This window comes from Xenopus tropicalis, chromosome 10 (genome assembly GCF_000004195.4).
Source record: "Xenopus tropicalis strain Nigerian chromosome 10, UCB_Xtro_10.0, whole genome shotgun sequence".
In the NCBI taxonomy this organism is placed as follows: domain Eukaryota; kingdom Metazoa; phylum Chordata; class Amphibia; order Anura; family Pipidae; genus Xenopus; species Xenopus tropicalis.
Window position 1 is genome coordinate 39,775,548 of NC_030686.2, and position 15,576 is coordinate 39,791,123.

A 15,576-nucleotide genomic window follows, 5' to 3' on the forward strand; every position below is an offset into this window, starting at 1 on the left:
AAAAAACTTACGTTAGGAACATTCTGATGATGTCATGGTTCTGCCCATGACATGATCTCTACAACACGACAAACACATATGACGTCACGAAGACACACAGATAATGAAGGCTGCAGGCCATGCCAGTGGGCCTATACACAGCATGCAGTGAAACGTCCCTGGTCAGAGGTGGCAGCGTTGCCCCCTACACACAAGGAAGATGGCTTGGAACTAGTATAGACGGAAACGTGAAAGTGCTTAGCCATGCAGCACCTTCTGCAGTGTATCTCATGCATTGCACTATGGGGAAGCCATAGCAACGGTTTCTCCATGAAATGTTTCACAATGCCACACTATAAATAGGGGTTGGTGTTGAGACATGAGCATGTCCCTTGTACCTCCACCGTTTCCAGATCCTTAGTCTCCTCATCCTGCATTTCATTAGACGCCGCCGTGGAATTGTTTTCTATGGGACCTCCTGCACCATCACCCTGATCTCGATGCAGCTCTGGCAGGCTGCGGGAAAAGTCCTCAAATCCAACGTTGGAGTGGTAATCTCCAATGACTGTGAAGTCTACCTCAGCCTCGAGGCTGGAAGTGGAGCTGACTGTGATGCTGGAGCACTTCCTTTCAATACTCAGCTGATTTTCTTTCAAAAGCCCTGCATTCTGTTCCTCTTCGCCTGTGCCCCGTGGCTCTTCTGTCTCCCTGCTGCTCACTCTCTAAGGGGCAAAAAGGGCAGTGGATGGGGAAGGGACCAATGAGACAGACTGGTGAGTTTCAAAATATAGAGACAGACTGATAAAGAATCCAGCACTTGGATCAATTAAGTCCTGGAATGGATTTCATGGGTTGAAGGGCTATCAGGAAATGACCTGAGTAGGTATAGGCAATCAACTGTTTGCGCTCATTATACCAAGGTTTATGAAGGGCTATAAAATACCTGCAGGCCAATACAAGTTGAAATGAAAATGCATCAATGGTCTTTAAAATATACAGGCAAACAAACAATCCATTTGGAGCGAGCCAAATCATAATGGATTAAATGGAGATATGTAGGTTACAGATCACACATGGTAAGTAGACACAGCTCTATGGTACCCTTACTATCTTTTATATAATGACCCAGTGCAGCTATGGAAAACGATGCAGGTCAACTACAGAGCCGTGAAAGTACACGGAAATTGTATTAATTGTTTACAGAATACTGGCCTGCTCCCAAAGCAATGGAAAAGGATCCCCAAGCACCACTGTTTTTGGTTAATCCAGATTTTATAGTTTAATTATATCTAAAAAATGTTGCAATACTACACTACTTCACCCAGAACCAGGAATTCAAAGTGCAAAGTCCAAAAATTGGTATAAATCGCCTTGGTTTTTATAGCCACAAAGTTTCTTGACTACCCCACCCCCATTTGCCACTCTTCCTCCCAATTGAAGCCCGAGGCACACTAGGAGCCCTCTACTCAAACCCCTGCTCATTGCAGCTGATAAGTACAGGGCTCCTCTAGAAGTCCCATAGCCGACAGACACCTAGCAATGAGGGTGATGAGATTTTAATAATACATGGAGCTTGGCCATTTGGATATTGCTCATATAAATCAACCTTTTATGATAGTCAAAGTTCTCTTCCTAGTAAGGATTTAGGATTAAATCGATATAGGGGATATAAAAGAGCACTACTTTTGAAGAAAATACGCAAATGCATTTGAATAACCTACAATACGTTTGACTCAAGTCAAATGCACAGAAACAAATCTTTCTGAGCAAACCAATGGAAAATAGAAGGAAAGACCCATGTTACTACAGGACCATTACGGAAACAGAACCATTGCAATAACAGTTTACAATTTGATGCAGGATTCAGAAGCCTAATTCTGTGCTAGGTAAGTCTTACTGACGGAAGGTCAATATGTGCTTGCTTATTTTGTGTTCTGCACTGAGGTACTTTACACTGTACATATAGGTATGGCAAGAATCCAGGTAGCGTAATACCAGGGCATTAATAGGGAAAACACTGGGCCATCCCCAGGCCCCAACCTGATAAAGAACACTTCCAGTTTTCCTAAAACCCTGGTCCGGCAGGGTGACCTCTCTTAGGGCTGATGGGACGTCCCTTTCTTCCCAAGACGTCGCCTCAAGGGGTTGACACTAGAGTGGGAGAAAAGCATTAGAGTAAAGAACAAGAAACTCAGGGAGCAACAGCCAGACCCAATGCACGATGCAAGAGACCGACGCTGAGCAGGACAGCACCAAAGCAAGGCTAAATAGAACTCTGGTTTACTAGGCTGCATTAATTCCATTCTAAGGCCTAAAACAGTGTGGCCATTCTATAGCTGGTTTTACAATTTGGAGAGAGAGGGAGAAGATGAAAGTAAAATGTACATTACATTTACAAGGCTTTACTATAGTAATGGGAAAAAGATGAGAAATGCATATAGATATATGGCATTATGATGCTTAGGAATTCTACCTAAAGTGGTCCATACCATTTTTATTGTAGAAACCCCACCTTAATGGTAAAAAGATGGGGGTTTCAGAAGGAAAAATATTATAACAATTTTTTAGGTGAGAGGATTTGCTCCCCAACAGCAATTGGGTGGGTTCTGGTGGGTCAATGCTTCCTGCACAGAACGGGGAGGAAAGAAGTATCTTAGGTTGCTGCTCAACTTCAAATGAACATCAGCAGAGGTTGCCGAGAGATTTTACAGATGGAAAGGCTGGTGTTTGGCCAAATAACCCTAAAGCCCAATAAAAAATATTTTGCTCAAACATAATATTTCTGTGCATCTAAACTGCACCCTATATAGGAGCAGTTGTACAAAGTGAGCCACCAGCTCTGCTCTTCCAGCCATTGCGCTACGACATAAGGAGCTATGTTCTTCCAGGATTTGATAAGTCTCTAGTGCAGAGTAGAGGGAAATAGGAAATTGAAATTTGGTCACAGTCATAGAAGGAAAGTAATATACCCAGCATCATATATTAACACAGCCCAGTAAGCCAGTGTGTATGAGCAGCACAAAGCAAGGAACCAGCGGCCTCGGTGCAACAAGTGGGTGAGGAGGTGGGATGGAGGTTAGTAGTCATCTACTTGCTGTGTGGTTAAAGGTGCAAAACCAGGCGTTTATGTTAGTTTTAAAACTGGGCCAAGACCCATGGGTACCATTCAAGCAAAGATGCTCCATAATGAACTCAGAATAGCTGCAAGTGCCAGGAAGCCATTCTGATGTCACTAAATGCACCCGGTTCCTTGCTTGGGAACCATGTATTTTTGTAACATTACCGGTTTAGTTAAAGAGCAGCTCTACCTACACCACTTACACTATCCCTCCTCCCACTCTCCCTCCCGTCTCCTCTTGTTTCCATGCGCCTCACGCATTTTATAGGCATGGGGATATTTTTTAAGCCAGACGGTGTTCCAGCCAGAAGCAGATGGTGGGATTGTTTAGGCACAAACAGGCAGACGGCTCCCTCCATGACACAGTGCCCACTCTGTACACATACAGGGGCCTGACGTGCTGGCCAAACTACAACACGGCCACTTCAAGCAGCTTTAGGCTCTGTTCAGCCTCCCCCCTCCCTTCCCCAACAGACATGCCGGGGTACCAAAGTTACCGCTGGATCAGTCAGTGTGATTTCACAGCCGGAGTCGGGAGAGGAAAGGTCTCCTGGGGTATCTGTGGTGGACTCTGCTGGGCTGGCATCTCCTGCATTCCTGGAGTTTGATTCAAGAAGTGGTTGTTCAGTAGGATCTGCAGCTCTCGCTTGGTGTTCTCTGTTATTGTCCAGTGTCACTGGCAGTGGTACGACGGTGGGCAACATAAAATGGAGAGCTTGTTGGCCCCAGTCTTCACCAGTTGACTTTGCTCTGCCTCTCTCGGTAGCACTGCAACCAACTGGGCCGGGTGAAATATTTCCTACTGCAGAACAAGCAGCTGTCTCTTCTCCTCTATTCATGTCTGTATCACGAGGCCCCCCTTTCTCTTCTGGTGGATGATCCAACCTTAGAAAACCAGCAGAAACTCTTTTCACAGTAAACTTGGGTCTTTCACTGGAAGCAGATCCAGTCTGTCCAGGTGGGCTTCCGTTTTTCTTTAGTTTGTTACCTGATTTCCGAAACTGCGTTTGCTGGCCTTGCTGGTTGAATGATGCAAAGCTGTCTGTGATATCCTGGTCTTCCTGCTTCACAAGTTGTTGATAACCTGAACTTTCGCACCACACCAAAGGGCTCTCTTGTTCTTCCCAAGGTAATCCAACAGGCCAGTCATTCTCGGCATCCTCTGCACAATCTCCAGCTTCTTCCTCACACACAATGAGCCGCCTACTTTCTCCAGGATCCAGAATGCCCTTGCATACGTCCTTGTGTTTTTCTGATGTTCCTAAAACTGTTATCCCATTCCCATCTCTTTTTTCAAAGGATGTCTCTTTCCCTGCAGTATTGCTCTTCCTTTTTTGTTGGGCTTCTTCTCCTTGACTCCAAGCTGCAGTCAGTTCTGTCTTTTCTCCCTTAAATGTCCATCCCCTGCTGTCCTCTGCCGGTGCTCCATCTGGTGCTGTCCTTGCCTTGTTGTCCACATCTTCCCACTCACTGGCCACCATCACCAATCGCTCCTCTCTCTCTGTCAGTCGGATTCTTCTCTCTACTACTCTTGAAGCTTGTATGGGTTTTTCTGACCCCCTCTCCATTCTTACCTCCTCTTTTCTACTCTCCTCTCTTACTCTGGAAACCTGCATTTCATTCAGGGGTGGTTCTTCATCTATAGCTGACAGGTCTAGTCCAGGCAGCTGCTCAATTTCCTTCTTTTCCATCTCTCCAGGGGACACCTGAGTGTTCTTTGTTGACCTCTCTACTAAAACCCAATTCTCCATGCCCTGCATTTCAACCGAGCAAGAGGAGTTAATGCCCAAAGAATCAATTACTTGTTTACTCATCCTGCAGACTGTATTAAAATTCAGTGAAAGAGAATTATCTGCTAAATACATTGTGATAGTAAATGTCATAGTAAATGTATCCTCCAATGTTTTATAACATGCTGTTTGGTAGTACATCCTATTTATATATATTAAGTATAAACACCAATAACAATGATTTATATAGACATGTAAAACGTTAAATACCTGGATACTGGTACCTGCGGTACCTCTATCTGAATGTAGAGCCAAATGGCATGAATAAAAGGAGGGGTAAAAGCTAATACTATAGCTAACCTGCCTCTCCAGGGTGCTGAGTAGATGTAACTAACTTATAATTTTTGTAATTTAGACCTTTGTGAGTGAGTATAGCCCTTACAGCCAAAAGAACCCACGGAGCAGTTAAGTCGTTCGAGATAGATCTCTACTATCGCGAGCGACAAACCTCTCCGAAAAGGCTTTCCACCGGCAGCAATAGGAGTTGTGAGTGGAAAGCCCTTCACATCGCAAAGGAGGAAACTTTGCATGACTTTAGATTACCGAAGTGATTCAATGGGCTTTCCGCTGGCATCGCCTTTTGGGAGCGGGTCTCCGTGGGTTCTTACACAAAGGTTGCAAAACGGCATAAATAGGAATGTAACTGTATTGGGGATGGATATCATTAATCTGGCTGAGTTTGCACATTGCAGCTGTATAACAATATATTATATTACCATACTCCAGCCTTGAAGATTTACATATATAAGCCGCCCTATCCATCATAAACGTCAGCAATGGCCTATTATTTAATAGATTTGGCCACAATTCAATATAGTAAAACTGTGCTATCCATGTACAAAATTAAATACCCCCTACTGCAAACTATATCAGAATTCATTTCAGACTTCATACTTCATACTGTCCATACAGCAAGCAATCCATTACATTACACTCCCCCTGGAGATAATATCCTCTCAATTGGATGCAAGTTCCAGTAGAGAAAACACAGATGTACATGAGGCCTTATATAGTAGATTATCACTTATAGAGGTAAATATATAGTAATGTCACTTTAAAACTGGAATACAATGTAAATAATAATATGACATGGGGTAAAATAATTGTTAGAATCCTTTCTCCCTGCATAGGATACACATCGGCAACACCGAACACTATTACTCCATAAGTCACAATGGTGTTACCCTGTTCAGTAATTAAGAACTCAGTTTTGACCATGTTTAATCCACCCAAAATTTTGCCTCCGCCCCTTCGCAGCCTGGTCTCTTGGTAACTATAGAGTCATTTTAATCAGGAGGAGTAATCCATGGGAACCAATAAGCAATTGGTCACAGGTAAACGAAAGCAAGCATTGATTGGCTACTACTTAGCAGTAATGTTTTTCCTTTAGGCTATGGTCAGACCAGGCTGTTTTCAGGGCTTGCAGATAAACGTAAAAGGTGCCAAAACACACACACATTTTGACACTAAAATCTACTCCATGGTGGGAATTTAATAAAAGTGGGTAATGGAAAATTATTCACAATGCGAAATAAATTATTACACAATGCGATGTATGCCTCTGTTCAAACAAATTTGCCTTTGCGCAAATTTAATATAGGCTTCCAACCACTTCCGACAGTGGAAGAAAGTTGGCAAATGTTATTGCTTGCAGCCACGCACAGTGTATGTAATAAGCGTCTTATTGAAAAAGTGGTTAGATTTGCTCCAAAAGTTTATACCACTGTCATGCATGCCTAATGTGTAATGAATAATATTACATTGCAAAATGCTTATTCTTATTTGTGTGGCATTTTTTTCCATTTAAATTGTTTATTACATCCCCCCACATGTGCCTAAGCCCAGGGAGATACAGTCGGCACCAGGTACAGAAACAACACGGAGTGGGGGTGAGTGGTCAGGCTGTTTCTTGGCCTGCATTTATCCCACCAAAAGACACTGTAAGAAATGACCTGTTCTGTCTAACAGGATAAAAGCTATTTGCCTCTAAAATTGCTTTGCGCAGTCATCCAGAACATACAGTGGAGCTTGCCACAAGAAGGATATGACCATTCCTACCCACTGGACCCATTCTGTGCCTGCCTTTCTAAAGTACATGCTCAACCCCAAATCTGGCAAAGAAATGAGAACTTAACCCTCCACCAATATAACTGGGCACCCAACAAATGGCATGCATGTTCTCTTAACTCTTGTCTACCACCATGGTGAGACACAACAGTGCAGGATGGAGGAAAATTGCATCCTACAGGGATTATTGATAAGCAAGCATTCCCATAATACAAGTACTCTCAAGAAAATATGGTGGTTTCACCTGTGTAGACTACAGGATTTCATACAAACACCATATAAACCTCTTAGTAATCAGAGTTTCAGAGCAGAAAGTCAGCAGAAGTACAGATGGAATTATAAGTCTGAACTAGCAGAGTCCCCTATTTTGAACTTGATGGCCATGTGTCTTTTATTAACCTCAGCTACTGTGTTATTGTTGCACAATAAACCCCAGGCACCAGGTATAGCATTACAGTAATTAGGGAGTCAAACAGGAAAACCGAGTTTTAGATCTTTTTCATAAAAAAAAGAGATTTGCTGCATTTTATTCCTGTTACTTATACCCGCCATTGCTATTTTGGTTACATCTATAAAAATTAAACATATAGAGCAAAAAACGAAGTTAAGAAGATGTATCAGTAAGGCCCCTGCTTAAAGTACATAGACCTGAGGCTAATACTATATTTCTATACTATATGGGACAGGTCATTAGGAATAAATAAAGTTGAATAGTTTCCCAGCACAAAAACAAAAAAAACATTGCACTACAAATCTGCACCACACCAAGTCATATCTTTTGCAAATCTGCACAAAATATCCTACATTTTAGAACATGCAGGGACTTCACTAAGACGATTAAGAAAATTGGCACCCTAGGGTGAAATTACTGGCTGATGGGTTCTAAAAGCCGCAGACTGGTTATGCATGAAATTAAAATGCTTCTTTATGCTGCCAGCAGTACAAAAATAGGATTTCCTGCCCCATCAAATTAGAAAGTACTAAGTAAATGTCTATTAGGGTAGCAGGCCCCACCTTCCACCCTTAAGGATGTTGCTTTAGTTGTACAAAAACTCCCATGAACCCCCAGAGAGATAGAGGGGAGGTTCAAAAGCAGGAGGAATGTGGTTTAGCCATATCTGTTGCAACTAGTTCTCTCTACCATTAAATATCAGCGGCTCTAGCAAATTCTTGGTCTCCAGCGAGGTACTAATCAATAATTCTGAAGACCCCATTTAACTGCAGACCAATAAAAGCAAAGGAGAGATAATGGGCCAGTGGGGAAAATACAGAAATCTACTGGGATCTCAGTAGTGACCCGAATGACTATGAGCAATGGTATCTTTCCTTAGCGCATTGGTGTTATTATTACTACATCAGAGACTTCTGGTTAGGAAGTGGGCAAGAAAATGGAGCTTCAAGGAAGAAAGGAGTCACCTCAGGGGAGGAGGCAAGGCTTTTCTGGGTGAAAACCTCCGAGTCCTGGATAGCAGCACCGTCAGCCTCGTCTTCAACATGTTTCACTGCGTCCTCTCCATCCTGTATAAGAGAGGGAAGTAAGTGGATGATCAGGGTGGGAAACCATAAATGATGGAGGACAAATAACGGCACAGGGTACATACAGCACAGGACATATTTTGCATCTACTGACCTCTGGTTTAGGGGATGAGGAAGTGGGTGAGGAAGGCAATCTCTTCTCCCTCCCCCTTTCTCTGTGGACCAATTTGCTGTTTGGTTGTTTCAAGGTTCTTTTCAGTTCATTAATACTGGCCTGATGTTTCAGCAGGACATCCTCAGACTTGTCTAGGAACTAAATGGATTTAATATGGAGTCAGTCTCTTCAATATGGAGTTAATCTTGCCCACAATCCCACCCTACTCCATAAAAGTTACTATTGTTTTTAAAAAGTGAACAGTTTTTTTTATATAACTTTGATACTCTTTTCATCACAGGGTTCTACTTTAAGATCCGACCCAATGGGCCATGGTTAGCAAGATAAAGATGAAGCAGCTGTGGGGCATAAGGCCAGATTCATCTTAATGGAAAAGCTCATCTCCTACTCTCCAGATTTCCCCATCGACTGCAATTGATTTGTCATGACTAAGGTAAGAATTAAATATCAAATTGCTTAAAGCTCCCCAAAAAAAGAAAGGAATATTCTGTCAGTAAATATTGGAAAATTAAATATTCCCTTTGCTACGGTTTCTGGATAATCATGGCCACTAGAGATACATGGGCAGAAGGAGTGGTATCTGCAAGAAACCGGAGGGCAGTTGTGTAGATGCAAATAATGGAAGGCAAACACAGTGGGGATTTGCTAGTTACTCGGTTGACATTACGGTAAACAGTGTTTTTACTAGGTGGGTACTGGAGACAGTGGCTATATACGGAGAGATACGTTGGCAAAAACCTAGACATCTGTGTGTATGGTTTATTGGATAAGTATTAGGAGAATTGTGTTGGTAGGTAGGATAGGTGAAATGGATAGGTAATGAAATAGGTGGCAGGGTAGTTGCTTGTTAGCATAAGGGCAAAAGGGTTTTGTAGAAGGAAATAAGGAAACGTTTAAGGTAACAGAAAGTATAAACACAGTAGGTTCCGAGACAGAAGGCAGATGCAGCCTATAGTAGCTAGGTTCCATGGAAGGTTAAAGGGTTTCTAGGAAAAGAGATGTTGGGTGCAGAAGAGGGTTCTAGGCTAAGGGGACAGGAGCCGGGTAAGTAAGTGGATGCTAAGTTAGTACATGGGTACCTCCTTGTGCCGGGGGGTGCTCTCTTGCTCCGACTGGTAGCGATAAGCAGGAAACAGAAGTATGCGAGTGAGAGGGAGCAAATGTAGAACTAAGATACAGCAAAACACACAAATGCTCCATGATGCACACACAGGCACTCAGGTACACAGTGATACCCACACAAACAGTTAGAAATGTGGAAAGACACGGCCCAAGACACAGAATTAAAAGAAACCAGTTCAAACATACAGTATGTGCATATAAAAGTGAGATGGGACAGCCTTTATGGGCCACAGGACAATGCTCACAGATTAGAGAGCATGCATCATTCAAGCTTCTACAACATTTACCAACATGGAAGAACATGCTTAAATATTTTTGACTCTCCAGTGTACATGGCAAAGACAATGCAGCTTATTTACTGACACAAGGCATTATTAGGCTACTGCAATAACCCCTAGTAACCAATACAAGATCTCCTTTCGTTGACTGACTAGTTGGCTGAACAAAGCTTATTTGATATGTTGATATGAGTAATGGTGGGCATACACAGGAAATCCCCCAAGCTGTCAAATCCATGCCCAATTTGATTATCTAGATGGCGGGCCAAGCATGACCCAGGTGGTGAGTCAACGACTGGATCATAACAGGGGCCTATGAATATCTGTCAAGAAAAGACCATATCAGTGGGCATATGTGGGCCTTGGCCAACAGGATAATAAACCTGCTTGCTAGATATCTTGCCCACAATCATGTGGCTTAATCTTGGACAGTAAATAGGCTTCTGCCCATAGGTGCATCTCCGTGTTGGTGTGACTAAATGTGCTTTTTAATTTGAAACAACACCTAAAACATCATAAGCTCTTAGGGTGAAGACACACGAAGCTACTAGTAGCTTGTCACAGCTACAGAAATAGACAATGCTGATCATTTACTGCTAATTGTCTCTACGTGTGTTTTAGCAGAGGCAATTCTCACTATTGTCTATGGCAAGGTAATTTCTGGTGTTTAGTAGCTGTGACAAGTAGCTGCTACTAAGTAGTTGACTGTACTGTAACCGGTACAAAGAGAAAGGAAAGTTTCAGTCACTGGGGGTTGTTAAATGTTAGGCACCCCGTGAGATTGTAATCACTTACCGATACCCCGGGCTGGTGCTCCTGTTAGCGTAAACTGCACCAGCCCAGGGTACATGCCAGCAAGTTACCTGCTTCCTGCTTCTTCTTTCTTTGCACCGGATGCGCATGTGTCGGCCCCGGGATGAAGAGAATGGCTCACACATACCCTGGGACAGGAGCACCGGCCCGGGGTATCAGATAAGTAATTACAATCACTCGGGGGGGGGGGTGCCTAACATTTGGTACCCCCCAGTAACTTTCCTTCTCCTTTAACATGACAGATGCTTAGGTCCAGCCTTCAGCAGCTCCAGGAAGCTCTGGCTCCGGGGCAGCTCCACATTGCTGCTGCTGCAGAAACCTTTTTCCATCTCCAGCACAGAGAATGAGGGTTGTTTAATTGCTTTGCATGTATTGGGAAATTTGCACATAATAAATAAGAGGAGAAGCTCCAGAAGCCCATCATCAATATGTGGAACACTGCACCATTCTGATACCTAGATTGTAAGCTCTCTCTACATTATCATTTATTATATTATATCTGCCAGCTGGGCAAGCACTGTACATTAATTTAGAAGGAACATATATATATATATATATATATATATATATATATAGAAAGGCAGGTGTCGGCACTCACAGGGTTCTCACGATGAAGACTCACGGGCAACAAGGCATAGTAGGATGCAATAAGGTGAGATTTATTGGTCCAACGTTTCGGTTCCTTACTGGAACCTTTTTTTTTTTTTTCCCTGACGAAGGTTCCAGTAAGGAACCGAAACGTTGGACCAATAAATCCCACCTTATTGCATCCTACTATGCCTTGTTGCCCGTGAGTCTTCATCGTGAGAACCCTGTGAGTGCTGACACCTGCCTTTCTATTCTGTTTTTTTTTTTGCTCTGGCACCCAGGTATCGCTTCTGAACTTTGGTGTGCTCTCCATTCTAGAATTGTATATATATATATATATATATATATATATATATATATATATATATATATATATATATATATATATATAAAACAAAGGGTTTAGAGAGTAAAAATATAGGGCCCTACTGCCTACTCACAAGAGCTTACAATCCTGATACTTGATATCCCAGGGCCTACATACTCACGCCCTGCCACATTACTTAACAAGTCACCGTCACTGTGCTTTCCCTAAATCCTCAGAAAAATGTAGTAACTCTAGCCACACAGTAATTCTGCCGCTACTGCTATTTTTAAGACACTTAGCATTGTTGCCATTCTCATAGGGATTGAGCAGCAATAAGTAGCAATGATTTTACCAAGTAATGGTTTGTAGACCAAGACATACGGGCGCTGAATATGATTAGCACCTAACTGAAACCACACATATATACAGTATATAGGAAGGCTGGTTTTTTTTAGAAAATGTGGCAGCCCTACGGATGCGAGAGTTTGACTTGTTGTACTGGAATCAATAACCCAGATTGAGCTGCCCGTACACCCCCAGCAATTATATTTAAGTGGTTATTCACCTTTAAATTAACTTTAAATATGATGTAGGCCAGTGATCCCCAACCAGTAGCTCGGGGCAACATGTTGCTCCCCAACCCCTTGGGTGTTGCTCTCAGTGCCCCCAAACCAGGGAGTTATTTTTGAATTCCTGACTTGGGGGCAAGTTTTGGTTGAATAAAAACAAGATTTCCTACCAAATAAAGCCCCTGTAAGCTGATAGGGTGCATAGAGGCTGCCTAATAGCCAATCTTAGGCCCTTATCTGAATAGGAAGATAAGTGATAAACAGTAACAATGAAAGAGCAATAGTTTTATTGTCCCATTTGAAAGCTGGAAAGGCTCAGAAGAAGAAGTCATGTCATTTAAAATGATAAAAAATGAAGATCAACTGCAAAGTTGCTAAGAACTGGCCATTCTATAACTTAAAGGTGAACCACCCATTTAACATGCATTTTTTTTGACAGCATGACATTCTACGACACTGTTACATACACAATCACGCGTGTACATGCACATATCTGGAAACATGCTTACTGCCCATGTATTACGCATCCATAGAACTCTCCATGCCAGCACACAGACTTACAGAACTTTTAGCACCACGCGTTCCACGCCACTTACCTTTAGTTCCTTGATTTTGGTTGGTGTCGTCACCTCTTCCTGCCCCTCTTCCCTGTCCAGCTCTTCCCCGTGGTCTTCGTGGTTTTTCTCCGGTGAAGATTCGTGGTTCTCGTTTACAGCAGTCGGCCGTGAGAACCCTGAGCAGTGGCAATGGGGGGGGGGGGCGAAAAAGAAAGTTATTTTAATTAGGAGAATTTAGCTGCAGAGACAAAGCAAATAAGAATAACATTTTCATGATTATTTTGCCTTGCGTCTGACAATAGCAAACAAATTAGTTCAAAGTGCAGGCTGACCCCCCCAGCTTAGAGCTATTAGCAGAGTGTTGTACCCCTATTAGCCATAGAGCAAAAAATATAGAGTAAAACTGGCCATACTCGTAAGGATCTGCTCATTAGGCAAGACTGCCAAACAAGTGGATCTTTTACAGATACGCCCACCTTGAGGTAGGCCATATTGGGCTGTACTGCACAATACAGTACCAGGTATGGGACCTGTTATCCAGAATGCTCGGGACCTGGAGTTTTACGGATAAGGGTTCTTTGCATAATTTGGATCTCTATACCTAAAGTCTACTAAAAAAATAATTTAAACGTTAAATAAACCCAACAGGATTGTTCTGCCTCCAATAAGGGGTAATTATATCTTAGTTGGGATCAAGTACAGGTACTGTTTTATTATTACAGAGAAAAGGGAATCATTTAACCATTAAATAAACCCAATAGGACTGTTCTGCCCCCAATAAGGGGTAATTATATCTTAGTTGGGATCAAGTACAGGTACTGTTTTATTATTACAGAGAAAAGGGAATCATTTAACCATTAAATAAACCCAATAGGGCTGTTCTGCCCCAATAAGGGGTAATTATATCTTAGTTGGGATCAAGTACAGGTACTGTTTTATTATTACAGAGAAAAGGGAATCATTTAACCATTAAATAAACCCAATAGGGCTGTTCTGCCCCCAATAAGGGGTAATTATATCTTAGTTGGGATCAAGTACAGGTACTGTTTTATTATTACAGAGAAAAGGGAATCATTTCACCATTAAATAAACCCAATAGGACTGTTCTGCCCCCAATAAGGGGTAATTATATCTTAGTTGGGATCAAGTACAGGTACTGTTTTATTATTAAAGAGAAAAGGGAATTATTTAACCATTAAATAAACCCAATAGGGCTGTTCTGCCCCAATAAGGGGTAATTATATCTTAGTTGGGATCAAGTACAGGTACTGTTTTATTATTACAGAGAAAAGGGAATCATTTAACCATTAAATAAACCCAATAGGGCTGTTCTGCCCCCAATAAGGGGTAATTATATCTTAGTTGGGATCAATTACAGGTACTGTTTTATTATTTCAGAGAAAAGGGAAATCAAAATGAGGGTTCTACTGTTTCTACAAATAATAATCATACTGGGTTGTGTTTCTATGTGTCTTCCTTGCATCTGGGCCTGTACTTGTTTATGTGTTTCAAAGCGCACTTGGCAGGAATTCTGAAAATGTGATTGTAAAACCCTTTGGGGTCAGGACAGACACATGTGCTAGCACAGCTCCACACGTTGTGTTACAGGACGCCAAGTGGGAGGTAATAGCATCATAATAGATATCAAAAGCTGCACATAGTACTGTGTTGCATGCTTAAGTGTTAGTTCACCATAAATTTTAGTATGATGTAGACCAGGGGTCACCAACCTTTCTTACTCGTGAGCCACAGACAAATGTAAAAAGACTTGGGGAGCAACACAAGCACCATAAAAGGTCATGGAGGAGCCAAATAAGGGCTGTGATTGGCTATTAGGAGCCTCTATGCACACTATCAGCTTACAGGGGGCTTTATTTGGTAGGAAATCTTGTTTTTATTCAACCAAAACTTGCCCCCAAGTCAGGAATTCAAAAATAACTCCCTGGTTTGGGGGCACTGAGAGCAACATCCAAGGGGTTGGGGAGCAACATGTTGCCCCCAAGCCACTGGTTGGGGATCACTGATTTTTAATTTGTTGAAGTCTTTTAGTTACTTTTCTCTAGTAACCAGGCAGTGGTTTGAATGAGAGACTAGAATATAAATAGGAAAGGGCCTGAATAGGTCGATAAGTAAGAAAAGGTAAAAAAAATAAATGAATAAAATGGTAGCATCGCAGAGCAATTTTTTTTTTTTTTTTGGCCGACAGGGTCTATGACCCCCATCTCAAAGCAAGAAATAATAAAAAAAATTTTATAAAAATAATAATAATGAGGACCAGTTGCAAAGTTGATAGGAACTAGACATTCTATAACATACTGAAAGTTACCATAAAGGCGAACTACCCCTTCAAAGCAGCTAGTTAGTACTGAATTCAGACTATGCCCTGCGGCTCCTCACTCCTGAATGTTGATCTTGCAGACAGCTCTGGGACAGCAGCTTCAGGCCAAGGCGGGTTAAACTACACAGCATGCTGGGAAATATTTGGCACTTTTGGAGATGTGTTTGTTTTATGTTCAGGCCCATTTACTTATATCCAAACGTTGTCAAATATGCTTGAAGAAAACAAAAAATGTCTGTAACTCAAGGCTGTGTTTGTGCATATGCAGTGCTGCTGTTTTCACTGTCCTTTAAAGCTCATGAAATATTGCCCCTTCCTAACAGGAAAATATTCATTAACTAGAGTTCCGTTCTTACTATATCCTGAGCAGTCATCCACAACTTTGTTTTCAAGAAGCCT

At 42.1% G+C, this 15,576-nt stretch overlaps 1 protein-coding gene across 9 annotated transcripts in view; it reads right to left on the reverse strand.

Annotated features, from left to right (window-relative positions):
- The window catches only part of epb41l1 (erythrocyte membrane protein band 4.1-like 1), a 63,498-nt gene that overhangs the window by 12,264 nt on the left and 35,658 nt on the right, over positions 1 to 15,576 (reverse strand). For 6 of the 9 annotated variants that reach the window (XM_012952747.3, XM_012952743.3, XM_012952739.3 and 3 more), the window contains exons 12-18: positions 12,879 to 13,015; positions 9,685 to 9,717; positions 8,585 to 8,743; positions 8,371 to 8,472; positions 3,595 to 4,851; positions 2,020 to 2,130; positions 378 to 701 (exon numbers count right to left, since the gene is read on the reverse strand). In XM_012952747.3, coding sequence (XP_012808201.1) covers positions 378 to 701; positions 2,020 to 2,130; positions 3,595 to 4,851; positions 8,371 to 8,472; positions 8,585 to 8,743; positions 9,685 to 9,717; positions 12,879 to 13,015 — 2,123 coding nt within the window. The remainder of the gene's footprint in view (positions 1 to 377; positions 702 to 2,019; positions 2,131 to 3,594; positions 4,852 to 8,370; positions 8,473 to 8,584; positions 8,744 to 9,684; positions 9,718 to 12,878; positions 13,016 to 15,576) is intronic. The other 3 variants (XM_012952745.3, XM_012952746.3, XM_012952748.3) reach the window with 2 other exon arrangements.